This window comes from Hippocampus zosterae, chromosome 15 (assembly GCF_025434085.1).
Source record: "Hippocampus zosterae strain Florida chromosome 15, ASM2543408v3, whole genome shotgun sequence".
Lineage (NCBI taxonomy): Eukaryota > Metazoa > Chordata > Actinopteri > Syngnathiformes > Syngnathidae > Hippocampus > Hippocampus zosterae.
Genome location: NC_067465.1, coordinates 2,107,237 through 2,129,216, shown reverse-complemented (window position 1 = coordinate 2,129,216; position 21,980 = coordinate 2,107,237). Strand labels below are relative to the sequence as shown.

Below are 21,980 nucleotides of genomic sequence, written 5' to 3'. Positions count from 1 at the left end.
TTTTGTGGGTGTAATACGTCAGTAAGTCTTGACCGCATAATCCCATACTTCCAGTATTTTATGGGCTGTTCTGCCACATACAGTATGGCGGACGTATCGCAGCAACGGCTCAACCCATGTCCGTTGTCAACACCGTCAAAGTATTATCTATTTATACTTGTCTATGGGTGAGAGGAGGCGTGTTATCGGCTGAAGACAGCAGGGTGAGAAACACCAGCTCGTTAAGGTGAGTTGCCTCGTTTGCGACGGATTGTTTAATAAAGAACTTTTCTGGTGTTGTCACGCACAAACGTGACGGCACGAACGATTATCAACACTATAAAAGCGGCCTGGTAGTGGTGACATAGCTTGCTGTCTCGGCTAGCCGCGCCACAAGCAGCATCTAAAAATACACTTGACTGCGTGAGGTGTGGAGGTTACAACTCGAAGGATACGACACGTTCACTTCTGCTGCTGTTAAATGGGTCGTCGGTCAAGGCATATTTTCCATTGGAAAAATAACGAAAGGCGGGGGGGGGGGGGTATTGCTAAAACGGTGACAAATATTCAATCATCGTTTTCCAGCAAAACGGCAGTTTGACCCTCCTCCTTCCCACTCGATTTTTATTTTACTACTGAAAACATGCCGTGAAAAGGATATTCCGCCATCTAGTGGAAGAACATTTTTCTCCCTGTCACTATATGTGGCTGCAATAAACAGGTGAGCAAAGATACATGATTTGAGGCAATTAAAGTAATTCTGTATTCGCTATAAGTTGGCACCAGAGGCCCTGGCTAGTAGGAAAGTGGGAATTGGTGTCAAGGAAGTAAGTTGAAGTGCTACGTCTCGACTGAGAGACGATAAGAGAATTGAGTGTCGGACAGGAGCTACGTTTGGGTTGTTAACTGACGTTACTGAGTCTTTGCTGCATGTGTATGTTTTTGCTATTCAAAAGCTCAAGCTAAGAAACAACAAAGGCCTTGTTATTGCTTGACAAATGCTATTCCTCACAATTCTGGTACCCTTATTTTGAAAATCAAACAAGCTGTTAGCCATTTCTTTAATATTTAAATGTTCTGGCGGTAGTCTTTTCATTTCCCCGTTGTCTGTCAGTGGCGTAACTGGAATCAGATGGGCAACACAAGCGACAGGGTGTCTGCAGACCGCCATGGGGCTAAAGCTCACCGTTCAGACAGCGGCGGGGGTCACAAGGACCTTGAACCCAGCAGCAAGATGGTGGACAGCACGGATGACCCCAACATCTTCAACACGCACGGCCTGGAGTCTAAGGTGATGCGGGAATTATCCACGCGACAAACGTGAACACTCGTTGAAATTGTGGATTTTTGTATTTCCCAATTCTAGGTGTTGGGTGAGAAAGAATTCACCCCAGATCTGGACGACCTCGTGAAAACTGTTCCTCAGGCTCGTCCCACAGTTATCCGATGGGCTGGAGGAGGGAAGGAGGTCTACATTGCGGGCTCCTTTAATAACTGGAGCAATAAGATACCGCTCAATAAAAGGTAAAAATATATTCTTTAATAAAAAAAAAAAATGCTTGGCTGATGAATGAATCGGAGGCGTGTCCAAGAGCATGAATACATTTGTTCTCAAGCTCGTTCCAATAAACCTAATATAAATGTTTTTAAAGTTTGGCAAAAAAAAAAAATCCATCTTGTGTCTCATTTGCTGTTTTAAGTATATGGGAAGGGTAAAAAATAAAAAAGTATTGATAAAGTAGAGTTCCCTTCACCCTAACGAGCTCTGCCAAATCCGATTGTCTTCTTTTCTTCACCAAGCCACAGTGACTTTGTGGCAATCCTGGACTTGCCTGAAGGTGAGCACCAGTACAAGTTTTTCGTCGACGGGCAATGGGTACACGATCCCTCAGAGGTACGTCCGATTTCTTTGACTGGCGGCCTTGGAAATTTGACTTTGACTCCCAACTTTCTCCGTTTGCTGAGAGTTGCTGTCTCAAAGCTAAATTGCTAAGAGCAAGACGAATTGCAGGATTCGTAGGGAATGGAAGATTGATCGGATAAATAAAATCGGAACGGTTACATAAATTTATAATAATCCCCCAATTTCTAAGACACAAAGATGGTACCCATGTGCCTTTTTTTTTTTTTTTTTTTTTTCCAGCCAGTGGTGACAAGCCAGCTCGGCACCATCAACAACCTGATCCAAGTGAAGAAGTCCGACTTTGAGGTCTTTGATGCGCTGCAGGTGGACTCTCTGGAGTGCTCCGACACATCGGGTGTGTTTCGTCCTCAGATTGCGGCGCGTCAAACATTTTATTGCAGAGAAAGTTTTTTTTCGACTTGCACCATCCTTTAATTCCCCGCCATTGACGGCTACAGACGTCAAAGATCCAAAATCGCCAAATGTTTGATTACCGCTCTCATAATGTCGGGTGTGTCGCACACATTACAGGAAAATGGCTCGGTACAACCTTTCAGACATCCGACAAGCGTGCCTGACTAACTCCGCTTCCACTTCCAGATCTCTCCAGCTCACCCCCTGGCCCGTACGGGCAGAGTCAATACGTGTTCCGACCTGAGGGGCATTTCAAAGCTCCGCCCATACTCCCCCCTCACCTTCTTCAGGTCATACTCAACAAGGACACGAATATTTCAGTAAGCGCTGACAGCTTTTCTTTTCTTTTTTTTTTTTTTTTGGGTCCAGTTTTTATGTCTGCCGTGTGATAACGCACCCCTCCGTCTTGGCAGTGTGACCCCGCCCTGCTTCCTGAACCGAACCACGTGATGCTGAACCATCTCTACGCACTCTCTATCAAGGTGAGCCTGCAATTTTCCAACCAGTGTCGGCGGCGGTGTCACCAGAAAATTTTCAAAAACAAATGACATGACTTCGTAACGATTTTGTACGTTAGCTCTCCCCCCCCCCCCCCCCCCCGACATGCAAACGATGTTTCCGCTGAGCTGCCACTGTTGTCCTCGCAGGATGGCGTCATGGTGCTGAGTGCCACTCACCGATACAAGAAGAAATATGTGACCTCGCTGCTCTACAAGCCCATCTAATCTTCGCATCCGCCGCTGCCATGCGAGCGCTCCGGGATTGCAGCGAGTTGGTTTTCTCGACACTTTGCGCCAAAGTCACTTGAAACACGTTTACGGCTTTTATGCTATGGCCTCGTGGCTACATTTAGGGCTATCAAATACAGCATGTAGCGACGTGCACTCGCAGGTTGACGACGACTGCGTTGCGGCATTGACTGAATCACTGCGCGCGTTTGTGTGTGTGTGTGTGTGTGTATCTTGAATGTTTTGCTGCACGTTGTGATCATTTGCATGTCAGTGCTTTTAAATCGGGTTTGGCAGAAAAAAAATCCTGCTCACTGATTCATTTAACTTTTTTTGTTCTCCGAAAGCAATATATAATGAATAAAATCATTTAGGTTTTTTTTTTTTGGTCCGTTAATGCTGACGACAACAGAAATTTGAATTACAGGCAGAAGATTTGACTTTAAGAATTTCACATAAAAAAAAAAATCAAATACAAAACTGCCTTTTAGCGTGAAATCACATTTCTCGACGCCATTATTTTCTTTGACAGGAAGTGATGACTTCTGAATAGCTTTTGACTGTTTTAGGAGAGCGTAAGGTTGTGTCTGCAGCCCCTTCAAGTCACTCTCTTGAGTTGGGATTGCTCCAATAAAAAGTGCAATAGGAGGAGGAGGATGTTATGGGTTTCACAGTGACACCAGTTCAGTATTCCCGTTTAGATTTACTGTACATGGAATGTTTTTCTGTTCTGTTCTTTGATGATGTGTAGCATGTTTGTTTGTTTGAGGTGACCTTCAGAAATATCTTTTATCTATGCAGTTGGTGTGCGTTTCATGTATTTATTCAACCAGGCGACAGTGTTAATGTGTGCCTTCGCCTACAGCGGCATACGAATCGCAGAAAAACTTGAATTTGACAGCCATTTTATGGATGTTTCGAAATGCTTTGCGGTTTGGGGGAGAAAGTTGTTTTTGCACAAGGTTGTTTTTGTTAAAAAGACAAAAAGGAAAATAAATAAAAAAGGACTAACTTTTATTACCTTTAGTCTTTCTGGGATGTTTTTTTTTGTGTGTGGGGCAATTTTGTCGTGAGGATAGCGATGTGCATTGCAGATACCGATTTCACTATTATTTAAAGAAGTATTTATTCAGTTAGTTGACATTTAGTTAAGGCGTTTTTAGACGAAAAAAAACGACCATGTATAGTAAGGCGTTTTTAGACGAAAAAAACGACCATGTATAGTGTACGTTTTACGCCTTACTATACATGGTCGTCTTTTTTCGTCTAAAAACGCCTTACTATACATGGTCGTTTTTTTTCGTCTAAAAACGCCTTACTATACATGGTCGTTTTTTTCGGCTAAAAACGCCTTACTATACATGGTCGTTTTTTTGTCTAAAAACGGCTTACTATGCATGGTCGTTTTTTTCGTCTAAAAACGCCTTACTATACATGGTCGTCTTTTTTCGTCTAAAAACGCCTTACTATACATGGTCGTTTTTTTCGGCTAAAAACGCCTTACTATACATGGTCGTTTTTTTCGGCTAATAACACCTTACTATACATGGTCGTTTTTTTGGCTAAAAACGCCTTACTATCCATGGTCGTTTTTTCGTCCAAAAACGCCTTACTATACATGGTCGTTTTTTTGGCTAAAAACGGCTTACTATACATGGTCGTTTTTTTCGTCTAAAAACGCCTTACTATACATGGTCGTTTTTTTCGGCTAAAAACGCCTTACTATACATGATCGTTTTTTTTTCGTCTAAAAACGCCTTACTATACATGATCGTTTTTTTCGTCTAAAAACGCCTTACTATACATGGTCGTTTTTTTCGGCTAAAAACGCCTTACTATACATGATCGTTTTTTTTTCGTCTAAAAACGCCTTACTATACATGATCGTTTTTTTCGTCTAAAAACGCCTTACTATACATGGTCGTCTTTTTTCGTCTAAAAACGCCTTACTATACATGGTCGTTTTTTTCGGCTAAAAACGCCTTACTATACATGGTCGTTTTTTTCGGCTAAAAACGCCTTACTATACATGATCGTTTTTTTTTCGTCTAAAAACGCCTTACTATACATGATCGTTTTTTTCGTCTAAAAACGCCTTACTATACATGGTCGTCTTTTTTCGTCTAAAAACGCCTTACTATACATGGTCGTTTTTTTCGGCTAAAAACGCCTTACTATACATGGTCGTTTTTTTCGGCTAATAACACCTTACTATACATGGTCGTTTTTTTGGCTAAAAACGCCTTACTATCCATGGTCGTTTTTTTCGTCCAAAAACGCCTTACTATACATGGTCGTTTTTTTGGCTAAAAACGGCTTACTATACATGGTCGTTTTTTTCGTCTAAAAACGCCTTACTATACATGGTCGTTTTTTTCGGCTAAAAACGCCTTACTATACATGATCGTTTTTTTTTCGTCTAAAAACGCCTTACTATACATGATCGTTTTTTTCGTCTAAAAACGCCTTACTATACGTGGTCGTTTTTTTCGTCTAAAAACGGCTTACTATACGTGGTCGTTTTTTTCGGCAAAACACGCCTTATATACAAGGTAGTTTTTTTCGTCTAAAAACGCCTTACTATACATGGTCGTTTTTTTCGTCTAAAAACGCCTTACTATACATGGTCGTTGTTTTCGTCTAAAAACGCCTTACTATACATGGTCGTTTTTTTCGTCTAAAAACGCCTTACTATACATGGTCGTTTTTTTCGTCTAAAAACGCCTTACTATACGTGGTCGTTTTTTTCGTCTAAAAACGCCTTACTATACGTGGTCGTTTTTTTCGTCTAAAAACGCCTTACTATACGTGGTCGTTTTTTTCGGCAAAACACGCCTTATATACAAGGTAGTTTTTTTCGTCTAAAAACGCCTTACTATACATGGTCGTTTTTTTCGTCTAAAAACGCCTTACTATACATGGTCGTTTTTTTCGTCTAAAAAACGCCTTACTATACGTGGTCGTTTTTTTCGGCAAAACACGCCTTATATACAAGGTAGTTTTTTTCGTCTAAAAACGCCTTACTATACATGGTCGTTTTTTTCGTCTAAAAACGCCTTACTATACATGGTCGTTTTTTTCGTCTAAAAACGCCTTACTATACATGGTCGTTTTTTTCGTCTAAAAACGCCTTACTATACATGGTCGTTTTTTTCGTCTAAAAACGCCTTACTATAATACATGGTCGGTTTTTTCGTCTAAAAACGCCTTACTATACATGGTCGTTTTTTTCGTCTAAAAACGCCTTACTATACGTGGTCGTTTTTTTCGTCTAAAAACGGCTTACTATACGTGGTCGTTTTTTTCGGCAAAACACGCCTTATATACAAGGTAGTTTTTTTCGTCTAAAAACGCCTTACTATACATGGTCGTTTTTTTCGTCTAAAAACGCCTTACTATACATGGTCGTTTTTTTTCGTCTAAAAACGCCTTACTATACATGGTCGTTTTTTTCGTCTAAAAACGCCTTACTATACGTGTTTTCGACAAAAAACGCCTTACTATACATGGTCGTTTTTTTGGCTAAAAACGCCTTACTATATATACATGGTCGTTTTTTTTCCCGCTAAAACGCCTTACTATACATGGTCGTTTACAAAAATACTCCGTTGCTTTCCACCAAAATGCCAGCCTGAAAATCAAAGCATTCCTTCCAGTTCACACGCTTCGCCCATTTTTCACTTGATGCCTTTGCCAGAGATTCTGGTGGAAATGGCGACATCTGGCGGACGACTATGCCAATTGCACCCAGAAGGAACAATAATACCGTAATGCCCTTCGCAGCCATTTGGTATGTTCTGGCGGCATGTACCGTATCCATTTTGTGTCGTTTCTTTTTAATGGAAAACAATTATTTACTCTCCGGTTTCATTCGCCCTAGAACGACAATCACATCACCTCAAACCATTGAAATAAGGTCAGCGTATGCTCAGTGTCAAGATACAAAAGGTTTTATTTGTATGCCTGCTGAAGACCGTGTCCCACCTCAGCACAAATAAAAACAAGACGCAAGTTATCATCTTACAGTAAAAAATGAAACCAAAAACCAAGACTTTATTAAAGAAGCATAAAAAATAAAACTCTTGATACATTTCTCATAACCGTCAAACCAGCTCAAATCATACCTTGATACAATTTTTCCCGGCTCTCGGTTAAAAGGTCCATAAACTTTCAAATAAAATATATTTCAATTTTAAAATTTTCTTCAATAATTTTCTCATTTTGTTATAAATTGCTTATATGTAGTACACAGGAAATGAAAACATTAAAAAAAGGAAAACAAAAATAAATCTTAAGTAATAAACGGTCACATTATTGTCTGGGATATTTAGGTAAGCAAATCAATTGTAAAAATAAAATGTGTAAAAAGTTTTTTTCTTTTTAAATCTGAAAAATGAGCGAATGACATGCAGATGGTTAACTTACAAATAATGATACAAGTTTTTGTTTTCAAAGAAGCTCGTTTGCTTGCGAAAAACAAGACGCAGATGATTGTTCCGATATTTACACACACAGGTACTTCTGCTGACATGGTTTACATTTTGGTTCAGCGTACAAAAGAGAATTAAAGCAAAAATAGGCGAGTGGGGGTGGCCGCTTGAGTGGAGTCTCCCCCCGGCTGCGCGCCCTGCCCCCCTTTCGTTGGCGAGGCTCGTCTTTGAATCCCCCCTCTTCCAATCAGAAAAAGAAAGGTCAGAGGTCAGGCTAGCCTCAGGAAACCCTGTTTTCAAACCTTTAAGCGAGAAAATGGGGGAAGGGGAACACATTGGGCTTAAAAAAATAAAAATCAGCAGTCAATTTGAGAAAAAACTGTACCTGTTTTCTTTTCTTTTTTTTTTAAACAATGAAAGTACTGTACATTAAGCCTAACATTCTCTCATTGGCCACGTGGACTCAAACAACACGACTTGAAATTTCCTGTTCTTAAGATGGGGCCCGAAACAACATCGCCAGTGGTCCAAGGGGGACATCAAATCAGTTCACCGCAGATGCACTCTTGTAATAGGCTCGGCATCAATCGGCCTTTTTGCCTTTCTCGAATCCCTCGTGACAATCGCGTCCAAGGTCAATCTCAATATTCTGCAGCTTGCTGGGATTGGAACACAAAGTGTGTGCGTGTGTGTGTGTGTGTGTGTGTGGAAGCCCTGGGTGGGTGATAGCCATTAGCTGCCAGAAAGGATACAGTCGAGTCTTCCTACTTTGGGTCAGCCCCAAAAAAATCTAACTTCGGAGGAAGCCCTTTAATGTCACCGCAACTGAGTTTGTCATGGCTTCTTCACGTTTCCAGCACATTCCGCATACAAACGCTATAAAAAGGAGGCAAGGTCACACCAGATTAGAGAGAAGGGGGGAAAAAAAAAGTGTCCGTATAGCGCACCACAAATGCGTGCGGACTGGGTGGAAGACCCAAACCAAAACACGACGAGCCGTTTGTGTTGTTCAGATGGCGGGGGAGGAGGGGGGAGGGGCTAAGGTTGTAGGGGGGAGGGGCGTTGACAGTGCATGGAAAATACTTCAATTGACCTGTCGCGGGCTTTTCTTTTTTTTTTTGCATTGGAAGGGAACTCCCCTGAAACAAGACTTCCTTGTTGGAGCAAACATGGCATCCCTCCCTCTTACAGTAACAGACTCTCTCGTAAGAACGGCAACTCACGCACATACTCTCACACAAGTACTCCCCCCCACCCCCATCTCACAGCGATGTCCTCGCACAGAAGCACAATCCGACACACCCGGCGCACATTCACTGACGCGCCTCTCACAGTTATACAAACACACTCTCGCGGTAACGGTAATCTCTCCCTCTCACAGATACACACACAAACTCACTAAATTGCTTCTGTGACAGGGCATGCACTCTCTCGGGACGCTCTCTCTCGCTCACACAAATAAACACATGCCGTCACTCCATACACTCTTCCTTTCAAGAACATTCTCACATCAACGTACTCTCACACGACAACACATATGCAAGCGCTCATGTCACGGGAACGAAAACACACATTGCTTGACACACTCTTCTCACACATCAACACGCACATATCACATCCTCGCATAAACACAAACACACTTCGAAACGCGGCCCTCTCACACAGCACACGTTCTCTCAGGCACACCGATGACACAAAACAAGCTCACGCGGTCGCTCTCTCACACAGCAAACGCACATGCAAACAAACTCTCACGGGTAGTGCGCACGCCTCCACGGTCAGAAAGCACTTTAGGAGCCCCGTGCAAGTGGAACAGACAGGATGTGGGTGGACAAGGAGAAGTGTGTGCGTATGCATGTGTGGGGGAGGGCGTGGATGGATCAGATCCAGCCTCGGAGACTCATGGGGGGAGGTGAACCAGAGCAGTCTCTCACACACACATACACACACACACCTTAGAAGACAATGAAAAGGTGGGATGTCACAGTTTGTGTGACTAAAAGACACCCGATTGTCAACTGATGTTTGACTGGACTCCACCAGCAGAGACAATGTGCTCACCTCTACAGACATTTGGCATCGCTTGATGGCTACTTTCGGTCTATGAGGCCACAACACGAAGGCTTGGGGAATTTGGGTCACGGGAGGGCGGGGGGAAAGGGGGGCAACAACACACCAAACAATCAGATTAATGTCATAGGTGTCAAACTCAAGATCCGCAAGTCTGAGCTGGCCTTCCCACCTCATTTTATGCGTCTTTTGTGGCTTTGCACTCAAATTTGTCTTACTATTGCGAGCCGTCGAGACGTTTCATGGTTATTGGAAGCATTTTGTTGTTGCGTCGTTACTAACTACTGTTCTATTTCTTAAAATCAATGAACAATACGTGAAGCTCTTTCCCTTGACTCCTGACTTTAAAATGTAATTTGTTCATGATCACACAGCTCCGGAGACTGCTGCAAAATGATCCGTGTGGCTAACTCTGCCATTGACAGGATTACTTTGAGGTCAAACGAGCAGTTCTTTTATTCTACAACCAAGCGGTACCGACAACTCAACAAATTTCAAAGTGGCGCCTTGAGATACAAGTTGACCCAACTTCAAAAACGTTTTCCAGATCCAAGCCATCGGGCATCATGCAAACAGATGACGCAACAAATGGCAGTTTGCCAGACTAAATCGTCTTAAAAATTAGAAGCTGCAGGCTGTTTATTGCCAGTCTCAGATGAAATTTGCTGTCAGACAACAGCACAGCCTGTGCTACCTTATTGCTAACACACAGTGGGGGCCCTCTCTCGACGCGGGCAAACAACTAGCATCTACGTGGCACTGTTGTTACCCTCTACAGAACATATCTGAACACAACCAGCGACACGCGTAAAGAGATAATATCACAATACTCAAGTATGTAGAGTATATTCTTGATCCTCAGCAAAGAACCGCTATCACTACTGTACTGAGAAGCCAAGAGAGGAGCTGCGTCTACAGCTCATTCCAACGTATCTGTACGTCCTTCGCGTGTTTTGTGTTCCAAGCGTGGTGCAGGAAAATACAGTATGTAAGTTGTATCTCAAGGCACCACAGCTCAAACATCGCAATTTAGGACATTTGTTGGCAGAAAATGAAAAACGGTCAATATACCCCAAACATTTTGAGTATCAACATTTTGCCAGAAGCCGTTAAGGACCTGCCGAGGGAAAGCAGAATTACAATGCGGCTCTTAAGCAAAAATGAGTTTGACACCTCTGGATTCATGTCACAAAGAAAGAGCGCCAGGACAAAGAAAGAGCGCAAGAAAGCGGAGGCATGAGGGAGACGCAAGTAGAAAAGTGCAGGCCTCATCTGTCAGCTTCATGGAAAAATATCTGCCAAGTACAAAAGCAGTCAAAAGGAAAGACTGAGAGAAGGAAGAAGAGATACGAGGAGTTCAAAATGAAGGCCTGAAGAGAGATAAGACACTAGTTTCACCACCCAGAGACGGTCTCCAAATAAATCCATAGCGTCATTGTTATTATTATTATTATTATTCCTCAGCATCATTGTCTCTAGTAATGCCATTGTCATTATTATTATAATGGTCCACTTTGCGTTCAAGGGTTATTAGTGTGAATCCGAGCCTCCCACCACGGCGCACGCTCCCGCCGCTATTAAGAGAAGATGCGTATGCACTGCGTGGTGGGCGTGTGGCACACGGGGCACTCGGGCTCGGCCGATTGGCAGATCTGCCCGGCGCACTCCATGCAGAAGAGGTTGTGGCCGCACGGCACCAGGGCGGCCGTCACCTCGCTCTCGAAGCACACGAAGCAGTCCCTGTTGACCCCGGGGCCGGCGCCCGCCAGGCCCGCCACGCCGGGGCCCGGCCCGCCTTTCAGCCGAGTCAGCATCCCGGAGCTGAGGCCCACGCCGCCCGCGCCGCCCTCCGAGTCGGTGGGCGAGCCGCCGGGCAGCGAGGACGCCGAGCAGGAGGAGTAACCTGTGGACGAGCCGCCCGAGCTGGAGCTGGAGCCTCCGGAGAAGGAGGAGGAGCCGCCGCCGTTGCCGCCGCCCGCCGCGTTGCTGGACTGCAGCCAGGAGAGCGTGCTCAGGGGGTCGCTCTGGGCGCGGCGGGCCAACGGGTGCTCCGGGGGCCCGGCGCCGGCATCCGGGGGCAGCGTCGGGGACAAGCGCGGAGTGATGGCCCCGCCGCTCAGGCCGCTGCTGTTGCGGCGAAGCGGCGGCTGCGGGTGCGAGGGCCCGCCCGATTTGTTGGCGCCGTTGACGAAGGGGGCCCAGATCTTGGAAGCGCTGAATTCAAAGCCCAGCTCGTCCGAGGAAGGGAGCGGAGTGGAGTCGCCCCCGAAAGTGAATCCTCCGCCGGCGCTGCTGGAACTCGTGCTGAAGGGGCTGGTGGGGCTGGCCCCTTCGTTGCCTTTGCGGCCCCCGCCGTAGCCGTCGGCACTCATCGCTCCGTTATGCGCGTGATAGGCCACCGAGGAAGACATCTTACGGTTCACCGACATCTGCATGGCGGCGGGCGGCGGGGAGGGCGGAGGGGGCGGGGGGGCGGAATGGTGGTTGGCGGCCCGGGACCACAGGGACGCCCCGAGTCCCGCGCTGAGGGCGCCCAGGCCCTCGAGGCTGACGTCGGTGCCGTTGGTGTGGAAGTCGTTGTCTCCCTGCAGGTCGACGAAGGTTCCGGTCCTCAGCGTGATGTGGGTCTCGATCTCCTCCCTGGCCCGGTCCACATTCTCGGGCATGCCGGTCACCTCAAAGACGGGGTCCTTCTCTCGACTGGGGGTCACGATGTAGGTGTGGGTCTGCTGTTGGATGCGCTTGATGGTGGCTCCTTTTGGACCTACGACAAGACCTACCACTCTGTAGGGCACCCGCACCTGGGCCACAACAAACACAAATGCAAGACATTTGATCCACAAAGCATTTTTACACACACAGGACTAACACTGATTCCTTTAAATTAAAAAAAAAGAAAATATTAAATAAAAAAACAATGTCATCTTACTTGGATGTCTAAACCAAAGTGCATCGACTGCTTTTCAAACATGTCCGCTGACGATCCAATTACATGAAAAAATACATCCCAGTTTGGTGGTAACAAACGACAAGACTTTATCGCTTTCAGATTTTTATTTAGTTTGAAGGATATTAAAAGTAAGCAGTCCAGCAGTACCTGAATTGTTGTTTGTCCAGGGAGGTGCGGTGGTCCAGGAAGTGAGCCTCCCCCTCCTCCACCGCCCCCTCCTCCGGACCCTCCCGCCTTGCAACGGGACGCTCGTATCATGGAGAAATGCTCGGCGGCTGAGACGATCTCCCGCTTGGCCATTTCCACATCCTCCCTGCGCCCCGTCACGATGAACACCGGCTCCTCGCCGCGAACAGGCGTCTTTATGTAAGTGTTGGTTTTGGCCCGCAACGCTTTGATCTTACAACCTGTATGAGAAACAGATGTAGAAACATGGCAGGTTTATGACCAACACTCATCAAAAAACATGTTATTGTGATTGTAAAGTGGGCACATATGCTGCAGATACAAGGATGGCCACTAGGGGAAGTGCAACATAATAAAATGACATACATTGTCATAACTTGACTTACAAGTTAATTTTTTTTGGTGGCTTAACTAAAGGTATACATTTTTTTCACACTTCAACATGTGGTAAACCTGTATTTTAAAAAATCAACAGTTCAGAACTCATTTTTATTATCTGGACTCATATCGCCGGTGTCTATCATGGAGCATGTGAATAGTTTTTTTTATTCGTATAAGTTCAATTAACCACCAAATGAGATCAATAAATAAATTTAGAACTAACAGGTTTTAAGGGAAAATAACGGCTAAATTAATGCAACAAATATTAAAAGCATTCTTGGTGAAGCTGGATATCCACGATCTCGGATAAAGCTCAGAGCTGTTCATACACTTATGCGGTTATCCACTTCGATGAAACATTTAAAGGGGTGTGTTCCAAATGAAGCCTCAGACTTAACCCCTCTCCGTTGGCTGTTAGGGCCCGCGAAGCACTGTGCCTTTAAATGATGACGCGTCATAGAGGCGACCAATAGGAGGCGCGAACTGTGATGTCATTGTGGGAAGCAGAAAGCATGGCTTTTTCAAACAAAGAGAACAATGCTGGAAACGCCGCCGCGGCTGCGACAAGCTAGTCGGCGGCTAAAAAAAACGCCAGCCGCTGTCGAGAGAGCGCGATGGAGACAAAGGGGGCGAGAAATTCAGTTGGTGCGAGGCGAAGCGAGCGGCGACGGCGTACAGACGGCGCGAGCTAGAGCTTTTGGGTGCAGGGCGTAACACCGCCCAGTCCCGTGTTTTTGAGACGGTCTGCTACATTCGGCACCCCCAAATGCGCACATTCGCACAATAATGCGCCGTTTAAGCATATTCGGAACATATGGGTGACACTTGCTTTTCATCCGAGCCGCCTTTTTTTCGGTTTAAGATGCATTCAAGGTTAATTTGGGGCCATTTCTTTTGTTTGGTGCCGACTGCAAGATAGGTCCAGACTGCTTTGTCTGACCCCGTCCCACCCTCCCCCTCCCCCATCTGCCGCGCTACCTGTCAAACTATTGTACAAAAACAGTGTGAAAAGCACGCACCATTTGCAGCAAATATGACATTTTAAACCCACTAAAGACCGCGTCAGTTTGTGTTGACACACAAACCTAGTCTGGAAACTCAAGTCGTTTCCGGGGCTTCCGAGCACCCAAACAAAGAACCACCGGGCAGCCCTCTGACAAAACAAGCCCGCTGAAGTCTCACCTTGCCTCCCCACGATCTCCGCCACATGCTCGGAGCTTGGAACGGGCACACATTCGGTCATGTTGACGCTTCTCTTTCGGTTGCAGAGGACGGAGGAGCTTTGTTCCCCATGAAGCATCGGGTGCGCGCCGCCGGCCATGTGGTAGCCGCCCGAGCCGTAGTACTCCGGGGACGGGGAGCAGGAGGTCGGCGAATCCCGGGAAATTTGTAGGTCCACGTAGCCCTCCGAGGCTGGGGCTTGGGTCCCATCCAGTGTGTCGACCAGCCCGCCGCCGCCGCCGCCTCCTCCTCCACAGTCGACCTTTTCCAAGGCCATGAGTGACAGCTGGTCCAGGGCGAAGCGGAGCACCTCCTGGTGATCTTCATCCCGGGATTCTTGGTCCGTTTCACGGGGCAGACCGACCCCGTTGTGCTGGCTGCTGATCACCACGTCGTGGTCCATAATGTCGGGGTGGAATAAAGGGCTAGGCATAGTCTCTCCGTGGATACAACATTAGATCACGGATGCCTGCTTGTTTTGGGTGAGCTCGCCTCACTTCTGAAATGATAACAAAAAAAAAGGATATAAATTTGGGAAAAGGGGGTGAGGGGTGGAGAATTTGATGTTTTGGGGCAGGTGTCAGCTTTTTGGGCGCCTTGCTTTGTCTTGTTGTGACTGACAACTCCAAGCATCCAGCTTTGTCGGGATAAAGGAAAAGAGTGCTCCTTGAAACAACACACAATGCGTATTCTTCCGGCCCACGCAAACACCACCAAACGATACGTGTTGCCAGTCACTTTAATATTAGTAAGAAAAAAAAGGCGACGAAAAGTGTCAGAAGTGGTGTTGTTAGCTCCGGCTAGCCTGTTAGCGGGCTAGCTCCTCCACACTCAGTCACGTTGCCGACCCCTTTGTTTGGGAGCTAAGCTAGCTCCACTGTGGAACTCCTTTTAAAACACACACACACACACACGCGCGCGCGCTCACACTCGGATTCCTAAATGCAATCAAAACGTCCAAACTTACTTTATCCCCACTTTGTCGACTCGCTCTGCCCTGCTTTGCGGTCGCCTCGTTCCTTCAGGAACAGATGAGAAAGTAAGCCGGGAAGAAGAGGAGGAGGAAGGAAGGAGGAGGAGCAGCCTTCTTTTGAGCTAGCACGTTAGCCGCCTAGCGGGCTAAAACTGGGGTGGGGGGGCGTTAAAACAGAGTTCCCCAAAAACAAACAAAAAAAAACGTTAATAGGACACCCGTAGCTGTCTCCGTGCGAAGACTCCCGTGGGTGTCTTCATGGTCGGGAGAACGCTATCCCCGAACCCGAGCGTGACTTGGTGGGGGGTGAAAACAAAGTGGGATTCGGCGCTCCGTGACCCCGTTCGCTCTACTCCGGCACAGCCCGCCCTCTCTCTCTCTCCGCCGCCTTTGTCTCGCCAGGCGCACGCCGCTCGCTCGCTCCGACGGCACTGACGTCACCCGCGACACAACAATGGGTTCAAAGGCCACATGCGGCGATGGGGAGAAGAGCGTCCACGCAAAGCCAAGGCTGCTGTCATTGCCATTGTGTCAGTCGGTCGACCGGACCGCCATCCCTTTATTTATTCGTTTAAAAACAAGCAAACGTTTTTTGTGTTTGATCATTCAAAGCCAGCATTCAATTGTATCGTCTGCTATTAAAATCCATCTTAGATGCACTATTATGCTCCTAACCCTCACAATTTAGAGAATTACATTTACTAGATCTTGTGTCTTACCGACAGTTCATTTTTTCCACTACCGGTGCCACTTTGCTTCCACTAATAAGCAGCAAGTAAATGAGTGCTGTGCCAGGAACACGACTAGGCCCAGCGTCTGTCATTGTCAAAAAGTTACGAGTGAGAATTATTCTATTCGTGTTTAGAATTTTCCTATTAGTTCAGACAAAGGATAGACGAGATCTTCAGCTAGATAACAGCTACACACTCAGAAGGGTGTAACGAGTAGTACTCAATTGTTACGAATGAGGCAAAAATGCGCACTACTAGTCAAGTGCTAGATGTTAACTTCAGCAGTATATTTTCATCATATCATTCGTACTACGAGTAGCACACAGCTGTCATCTAGTCCAGGTAGACCAAGACTCCGCCAATGACCTTCAGCTGCATATGAAGGATTTTGGAATAAATGGTGCTACTTGCTTGGACTGAACCCCAAACCCATCAAACAGAATACACCAATGTCCAAAAGATGCATTTATTTAACAATATTGGATTCATGTACAGTAGTTAAGTATCAGTGTTTCTTACATTTTAGAGCGACATGACATAACATGACCTAAAGTTATTGTAAACCATCAAGAATATTTGAAAGCCACGAAACGATCTGAGCTCTCTTAAGTGTAACGTTAGAGAGCGCGAAAGTACAGCATGCATGCAGCGAGTCCGCAATCTTCTCTATGCTCCTTTGCATAAATATCACTTAAGTGGCGGCGGGCATATGAAACAAAGTCGTGTTGTTCTTCACAAATGGACGCACATTTACAGAGATATTTTACAGTTCACATACACCAGGTTTGTTTGCGCTTGTTGAGCAGCTGTGTGATGAAAACGACACCGAATGGATAGTGTGCAGCACCAAAAATATCCGCTGAAAAATCGATGGAGGTAAAAGCTGAGACTTAGAGCACCTTTTCAGTTGACAAAGAGAAGAAGTTTCAGTTTTAGTTTAGTTGAAGTAGTGACAAAAACTAGGGGGGAAAAAAAATCCCCTCCCGGATAATTGATGATTTCAGCTGAAGTTGTGGTAAACGACGTAAGAAAAAAATCAGTCAGCACTACTGGAATTGACAGCCATTTTGTGTACCTTGGCTATAACTCCTCCTTTTCCACCCGCTCAGCCCCCTTCTCTTTTTCTTCGCCGCCGCCGTCGTGGTCATTTTCCACCGTGCCGGGTGCCGCGACCACAGCGGCGTCCTCAACATGAGCCAACATATCCGCCATGAGGGCTTCCTCCAGCCTCCTCCTCACACTCTGCACAAGGTCCTCTTGCTTCCTGAAGGTCACAGACAAAAGGGAATTCAACCGCCTTCAATGTGCACCTTTAATTAGTTCACGTCGTCCTTTGAAAACGGTGACAACCGGCATGTCGTTAGCACTTTATTCATACAAGACTACCGGGCATGGTGGAAAAAAAAAAAAAAATCGACAGATGACTCGATTACTAAAATAATCTTTCGATGCAGCCCCCGTATTTCGAAAAATAAATAATGTGTCACCTGATATCTTCATCTGTCACCACAAACGCCTTGCAGAGAGGCTGCGTGGTGTTGAGCCACACTCCCGGGTTTTTCTCCACGGCCGCCGTGAGCTGGCCGGTGACAGGCGCGGGGCTTGTGTGGAGGGCGCTAGCGATGGCGGACAGCAGCGTTTTGTCAGAACTCGCAGGCCCCACACCTGAGGAGCCGTAAGACCAAAGATTGTTGAAAAGGCGTCACTTGGAAACCCACAACCGTTGTTTGGTTCTTCCCCCCACCAAATGTGGTCACCTTGTAGGCCTTTGGGGAGATCCATGGTTTTCACCAGCTCGTCTGCAATGTCAAAGGCACTTAACCCACTCAGCTTCCTTTCCCAGAACAGCTGCGATTCAAACCACAAACTTGTCAAAGCTGACAAAATGACAGTGGACAATATTATTCAGTTTACAGTGAACCCACGATGGGCCCCATCATTTGCTTAAAATCCCTTTACTCCTTCCGCACACTTTCAACACATTTGAAAAGTACCGAAAAACTTTGCGGCGTCCCTTTGTGCCCGTCGTATAATATTCACGAACAAGACTCTCACTCCCAAGGAAAGTGTGCTCGCTTCAAGCTGTTTGTCACTTCCCGGTTGAAGATTTCACGCGAAACTGACCCATAAAACAAAACGGACTAAAACATCCTATGTTGAAACGCCAATGTGGAAATCACAATGTCCCTGAATTGGTTAAGCTATTAGTAGAACATGCCTGCAGGCTAATTGCGTGGTCCTTGGGGACTACCTGGTGCTCAAATGGACCAAGTTGGTAAGAATCTGCTCGGTGGTGAACAACCCCTGTGTGAATAGCTGTGATCTAGCACACTTCATGGCTAAAAGGAGGTCAAGGTCATCTAGATACATTTTTTTTTCTTTTTACAGCAACATAAGCATATGAACATGCCCTTTAAAAAAAAAGTAAGAGTCCAAGAGTGTAAAATGGGCAATGTAGATGAGATCAAAGGAAACATTGCAAAGACTGCGGCATCATTATCTTCCCACCACGAAACAAATGTTCAAACATTGTCCGCCTCACCTGCTTTGGTTGGTCCACAGCCCTCTGCGGGTCTGTTTTCACCTTGTTGCTAGGGTGATTTGTTACTTTGGTCACTGGCTGCTTGAAGATGGAGGCCGTCTGTCGAACGGGCAGTGTTGTGTTCAAGTCTGGCTTGGCCTTTTGAAAGCAGACATATGACAAAAAAAACTAAGTACTGATACTGAAGGATTAAAAAAAAAAAAGTTATGCTCAGATTTACTGCGCGTTTATTGTTAGTACTTGACTGGTGAGCATAAATGCCATTTTATGATTTCTTTTCAAATTTTGTGTAATGAGAGAATCAATTTAAAGTGGTACCGTGAATTACAACGCCCTCTATTGAAAAACAGAATGAAACACGAGAATGATAGGAAATTAATTCTTTTTTTTAATGAAGTCTAATTACTGTTTGAAATGTACTATATTCAGTGTTGACAGTGTGCCATTCATTCAGTGGCCTATTGAGTGATGTCAGAAAGTTGAATCGGTTTGATTCCTTTTAACTAAGAGCTAGCTGAAAGTGCATCAGTGATTTGGGCTCTCCTTGCCTTCCTGCCAGGACATTGACTTATTTCCTCAAGATTACTTGATTACAATTTGTTAGCTGCAGCCTTTGTTGTGAAGTTTGCTAGTGCCATCTAGTGGTCGACTGGCTGAAGCTGACACTCGAGTCAAATTGTTTGCTTGCACCGCAAAGCAGAAATCGTCCCAGAAACGGCTCATAACTCGATAAATTCAAATTGAGCCCGTTGTAAGTCAAGATGTCGCTGTGTTTCCTTTCCTGTGAATTAAAATGACGACAGAAAAATTTATGATGAGTTTTGACATCAACGAAGTTTAAGGAGGTGTGACGATAACATTGCGCATACTCCACCGATAGATGAATAAACTACCACAAACTGGAACAACACAATGGTCAAAGATATATGGGCAACGTCGTCGGGGTGATATATGAGTGTTAAGGGTTAGGTTTTGTAAATTTCCCCAGTGTGGGACAAATAGAGAATATCTTATCTTCTTATTATCTTATCAATTCAATAAATCTCACCGTCGTAACACGTTTGCCAGCATGAGCTCAGTTGGCTCCCTCTCTGTCGAAACGGCCTAATTTAATTCTTCCCCGTTGTAAAACAATAACTGACTGCAGAGGATGGATACCATTGTAGATCACTTTTCATAGGCACGGTAAAACATTTTTTATGATGATGATGATTTTTTTTTTTTTTTTTTACTGGGAGGGCTCACTTGAGTGCCCTTTTGCGAAAAGACTAAATTGAGGATATGTACAAAGTACTAATGTTTCTCTTTCTCTGACACGAGAAAGTAAAGCTTTGGTCAGCCACTAAAGGTTGTTTCTGTGGTTAAATCATGCAAATTGAAGTGTGAGAGATTCCTTCAGTGAATTACAGCAGCACTCGATTGTTCAAACGAGCGGAATTACTAAATGGAATAACTGGTAGAATACTCGATTCTAAAGAATAGGGGAGAGTTGCAGCCCTGGCGTGGAGCACTCTGGAAGGCACCATTCTGGTCAAGATCATAACATCATTGTTTAAAAAAATGGAGGGGGAAAAAAGCAAGTAGAGAATCTAAATCTGTTTATTCTCACCCTGATTTGATGGTTGACATCATGATGTTTGTGCCCACTTCGCTGGACTTTAGTAAGAACTAAATGTGCGGCACGAGACTGGCCGGCCTCCTCCATGTGAAAGTTGTTGGCTGGACCGCGCGCTGTCTGTGGATTGCCGAGGACACGCCTGACTGGTACACTGCAGAGGAAAAACACACATATAAACTTGATTATAACGATGACAATGACACAAGAATTTATGACTTCATTGTGTGAGCTGATCATGGTCAGTTTTGCTTAACGCTATCAGAAAGAGATTCTTCTTTGTGGAATTTCCTAAAAACATTGAACAAGCACTTCAAATAACGCAAAAATATTCCATAACAATCATTTCACGACAAACAATTGATGACTAAGCGTACATGACATTTTCTCCTGCCCGAACTGCTCTTGTCAAGAACAATGTCCCATTTGCACTAATCAAGTCGAACTTTTAAGGAATGTGACGCCGTTTGAAACGTTGTGGTAATTTTTGTACGTTGACGTGGAGAAGCCCTCGGAATGTACATCTTATAAGTTTATTGACAGATATTTTTACCTGAAACATGTCATCCAAACAGAGAAGGGGTTCCCTAAGTAGCAGACAAAACAAAAGGGTGGATGACATATGTCGACGAAATGAAGTTGCACTGTTTTACTCCAATTTGACGGTGTTTGTTTTAATTATTTTTATCTGTCAAAGTCCTACGCGTGTTTTTTTAGATGTTTTATAAGTAAAATTAGTGACGTTATTACTTTCGACACCTCTGATTCTTGCCAGTTACGGTCGCTATAATGGGTGTCACTTTGCTTAGCTAAGAAGCGCAATGACAGGTGAGTGAAGACGTCAATCAAAATCGTCCACGCCCACACCATCTTCATCAAGCCGCAGCATTGTAATACTAAAAGCAGCTCACGCTGAGCATGGTGACTCGAACGACACAACCACTAAACTGTTCTAATTTTTATTCTCCATCATGTTCTTATGCATATATAATCCCAATGTTGTCCTGGTCCACGTCAGAAAACGCACACGCTGATTAAGATGCACATAACTCGATAATGGGAGGACCCATACCCCACAAAGCTAGCTAGATTCTCCACGATAGTTCTGCGCGAGCAAAAAAATACCAAACGCTTTCACATGTAAAAGGCATCTCAACTTGGTGAGTGTTTTGTTCCGATTTGACGTTGACGACGCTCAACTCGAGCGTGTGTAAACAATGAAACTTGGCTAGCTAATCAAGCTAGCAGGAACGGCAGACCACGCCGAGTTCTGTACGACTAAACACTCAGCAGAAGTCACGTTATTGTACATAATACAACTACTAACAAGGATTTGGTTATCTCCAACGTTGGTGTTGGGAGAACAACTCCATTTGTTAAGTTTGCACCTTGCAAGACGCGTGTAGGTAGGTACTCATACGTATTTCCTGCTGAGCAAACTTTCATTGGGGGGGAAAAAAACTCCCTGTAGTGTAAAACCGTTCAACTCCTACCTTTTCCGTTCCATACTCCCAAACGTCCCCGTTCGGCGTGGAGTCGAAGCCGGTTCTTAAAAAGTAGCAAATGTCAACTAGCAACTATGCTATCGCTGTCATGAATTTGCACCGTGAAATTTATTTATCGATCACCATTCCTCAAACAGGACCTTTACAGGCGAAGATCACTCCGCCCACCATGTCACCCCCCTCGATTGAACTGTAATCCATCCGCGGGACTCACTTGAACTAGTGCGGAAGTGACGATGATGAAAAGTGGTAGGCAGAGGGGACCAAACTCGGGTACGGGGACTCTTGGGGGTCCACATTAATAAAATGTGACATTGCTAAAAAAAAAAAAAAGTAGTCAAATACTGTTATA

At 45.2% G+C, this 21,980-nt stretch overlaps 3 protein-coding genes across 3 annotated transcripts; 1 reads left to right on the top strand and 2 right to left on the bottom strand.

Moving 5' to 3' along the window:
- The first annotated feature begins 65 nt into the window (after positions 1–65).
- Positions 66–4,050, top strand: prkab2 (protein kinase, AMP-activated, beta 2 non-catalytic subunit). Its single transcript, XM_052087244.1, has 8 exons — positions 66–226; positions 1,094–1,270; positions 1,346–1,503; positions 1,780–1,873; positions 2,123–2,237; positions 2,483–2,616; positions 2,710–2,778; positions 2,944–4,050. The coding sequence occupies exons 2-8, from the start codon at positions 1,112–1,114 to the stop codon at positions 3,019–3,021; spliced, it is 807 nt and encodes a 268-aa protein (XP_051943204.1). The 5' UTR covers positions 66–226; positions 1,094–1,111; the 3' UTR covers positions 3,022–4,050.
- Positions 4,051–6,958: 2,908 nt separating this feature from the next.
- Positions 6,959–15,725, bottom strand: LOC127615867 (RNA-binding protein MEX3B-like). The gene is made up of 4 exons (XM_052087215.1): positions 15,230–15,725; positions 14,224–14,761; positions 12,622–12,881; positions 6,959–12,325 (listed from the first exon to the last, which is right to left on the bottom strand). Exons 2-4 carry the CDS (start codon positions 14,693–14,695, stop codon positions 11,102–11,104), a joined length of 1,956 nt encoding a protein of 651 aa, XP_051943175.1. The 5' UTR covers positions 14,696–14,761; positions 15,230–15,725; the 3' UTR covers positions 6,959–11,101.
- A 693-nt stretch (positions 15,726–16,418) lies between these two features.
- On the bottom strand, positions 16,419–21,840 carry mbd3a (methyl-CpG binding domain protein 3a). The gene is made up of 6 exons (XM_052087246.1): positions 21,617–21,840; positions 20,118–20,277; positions 18,509–18,646; positions 17,724–17,814; positions 17,454–17,631; positions 16,419–17,230 (listed from the first exon to the last, which is right to left on the bottom strand). The coding sequence occupies exons 1-6, from the start codon at positions 21,628–21,630 to the stop codon at positions 17,047–17,049; spliced, it is 765 nt and encodes a 254-aa protein (XP_051943206.1). The 5' UTR covers positions 21,631–21,840; the 3' UTR covers positions 16,419–17,046.
- Positions 21,841–21,980: the final 140 nt, after the last annotated feature.

Excerpts from the sequence above, each read along its gene's own strand:
- mbd3a (XM_052087246.1), bottom strand. Across the intron at positions 17,815-18,508 it reads CTGTGGACCAACCAAAGCAG|CTGTTCTGGGAAAGGAAGCT; the intron begins GTGAGGCGGACA and ends TTTGAATCGCAG. Across the intron at positions 17,632-17,723 it reads TCTCCCCAAAGGCCTACAAG|GTGTGGGGCCTGCGAGTTCT; the intron begins GTGACCACATTT and ends ACGGCTCCTCAG.
- prkab2 (XM_052087244.1), top strand. The coding sequence starts at position 1,112 with ATGGGCAACACAAGCGACAGGGTGTCTGCAGACCGCCATGGGGCTAAA. Across the intron at positions 1,271-1,345 it reads CGCACGGCCTGGAGTCTAAG|GTGTTGGGTGAGAAAGAATT; the intron begins GTGATGCGGGAA and ends TCCCAATTCTAG. Across the intron at positions 2,617-2,709 it reads ACAAGGACACGAATATTTCA|TGTGACCCCGCCCTGCTTCC; the intron begins GTAAGCGCTGAC and ends CCGTCTTGGCAG.
- LOC127615867 (XM_052087215.1), bottom strand. The coding sequence starts at position 14,695 with ATGCCTAGCCCTTTATTCCACCCCGACATTATGGACCACGACGTGGTG. Across the intron at positions 12,882-14,223 it reads GGAGATCGTGGGGAGGCAAG|GTTGTAAGATCAAAGCGTTG; the intron begins GTGAGACTTCAG and ends TTTCTCATACAG. Across the intron at positions 12,326-12,621 it reads CTGGACAAACAACAATTCAG|GTGCGGGTGCCCTACAGAGT; the intron begins GTACTGCTGGAC and ends GTTGTGGCCCAG.